The sequence below is a fragment of the Passer montanus genome, unplaced genomic scaffold, assembly GCF_014805655.1.
Source record: "Passer montanus isolate IOZ18808 unplaced genomic scaffold, ASM1480565v1 scaffold631, whole genome shotgun sequence".
NCBI lineage: Eukaryota > Metazoa > Chordata > Aves > Passeriformes > Passeridae > Passer > Passer montanus.
In genome coordinates this window covers 1-1,773 of record NW_024371383.1, presented here as the reverse complement: position 1 = coordinate 1,773, position 1,773 = coordinate 1, and the positions used below count along the sequence as shown (strand labels likewise).

Here is a 1,773-nt window from a genome sequence, read left to right as displayed (position 1 = left end):
GTGACACTGTGACACTGACACTGCGAGGCTGCTGTGTGTGAGACTGTGACACCTGAGAGAGCAACGGCGGCGCTACAGGTGAGGCACAGGTGACACTGTGACACTGCCAGGTGTGTGTGTGTGACACCCTCAGGTGTGTCCCATTCCCCCAGGTGTCCCAGGTGTGACCCAGGTGTGTCCCTGTCCCCAGGTGTGTCTGCGTGTCCCAGGTGTGTCTGTGTGTGTCCCAGGTGTGTCTGTGTGTGTCCCCAGGTGTGTCTGTGTGTCCCAGGTGTGTCTGTGTGTCCCCAGGTGTGACTCAGGTGTGTCCCCCTGTCCCCAGGTGTGTCCCCCTGTCCCCAGGTGTGACGCTGTCCCTGTCCCCAGGTGTCCCAGGTGTGACCCAGGTGTGTGACCCTGTCCCCAGGTGTGTCTGTGTGTCCCAGGTGTGACGCTGTCCCTGTCCCTAGGTGTGTCTGTGTGTCCCAGGTGTCCCCAGGTGTGTCTGTGTGTCCCAGGTGTCCCTAGCTGTCCCCAGGTGTGACGCTGTCCCTGTCCCTGTCGCTGTCCCCAGGCTGGCCCCGTTCGCCCCCGGGCTGCCCTGGGCGCTGCCCCAGGGGACGCCGCTGGACCCCGACCTGAGCTACTCGCTGGCCAAGGCCTCGGCCTTCTACCTGAGAGGGAGCGCTGCGTGAGTGACCCCTGAGTGACCACTGAGTGACCACTGAGTGACCACTGACCCCTGAGTGACCACTGAGTGACCACTGACTGACACACCTGGGAGCCATCTTCATCCCCAATGTCCCCGCTGTATCCAGTGTCCCCAATGTCCCCAGTGTCCCCAACCGCCCTGATGTCCCCACTGTCCCCAGTCCCCTCAGTGTCCCCAATGTCCTCAATGTCCTCAATGTCCGTAATATGTCCCCAATCCTCCCGTGTCCCCAATGTGCCCAATCCCCTCAGTGTCCCCAGTGTCCCAACGCCATCTTTATCCCCAATGTCCCCAATGTCCCATTTGTCCCCCAGTGTCCCCAGTGTCCTCAATGTCCCCAATGTCCCAACGCCATCTTCATCCCTAATGTCCCGACTGTATCCAATGTCCCCAATGTCCCCAATCCCCTCACTGTCCCCAATCCCCTCAGTGTCCCCAGTGTCCCAACGCCATCTTTATCCCCAATGTCCCCAGTGTCCCCACTGTCCTCAATCCGCTCAGTGTCCCCAATGTCCCCAATGTCCCCAATCCCCTCACTGTCCCCAATCCCCTCAGTGTCCCCAATGTCCCAACGCCATCTTTATCCCCACTGTCCCCAACGTCCCCAATGTCTCCATTGTCCCAAATCCCCCCAATGTCCCCAATGTCCATAATATGTCCCCAATCCCTTTGATGTCCCCAATGTCCCCACTGTTCCCAGTGTCCCCAATGTCCAAACGCCATCTTCATCCCCAATGTCCCTGCTGTATCCAGTGTCCCCATTGTCCCCAATCCCCCCAGTGTCCCCAGTATCCCCAGTGTCCCCCAGTGTCCCCAATGTCCCCAATCCCCCCAGTGTCCCAAATCCCCCCAGTGTCCCCAGTGCTTCCACTGTCCCCACCCCCCTCGCTGTCCCCCAATGTCCCCAATGTCCCCCTGCTGTCCCCAGGAACCTGGAGGCCAAGCTCCGGGGGTTCCTGGCCCGGCCCAGCTCGTGGCCCAGCGTGGAGGCCATGACACGCGTGTTCCGCTGCTTCCACACGCCTGTCACCGGTCAGACACCGTGGGGACACCGGGGACACTGGGGGGATTGGGGACATTGA

General features: G+C 61.1%; 1 protein-coding gene across 1 annotated transcript in view; it reads left to right on the top strand.

Annotated features, from left to right (window-relative positions):
* Nucleotides 1–1,723, top strand: part of LOC120511271 — a gene marked incomplete at its 3' end in the record, with an annotated part of 9,755 nt that extends 8,032 nt beyond the window's left edge. The window contains exon 7 of the mRNA XM_039728079.1: nt 1,620–1,723. Coding sequence (XP_039584013.1) covers nt 1,620–1,723 — 104 coding nt within the window. The remainder of the gene's footprint in view (nt 1–1,619) is intronic.
* Between the last annotated feature and the right edge of the window lie 50 nt (nt 1,724–1,773).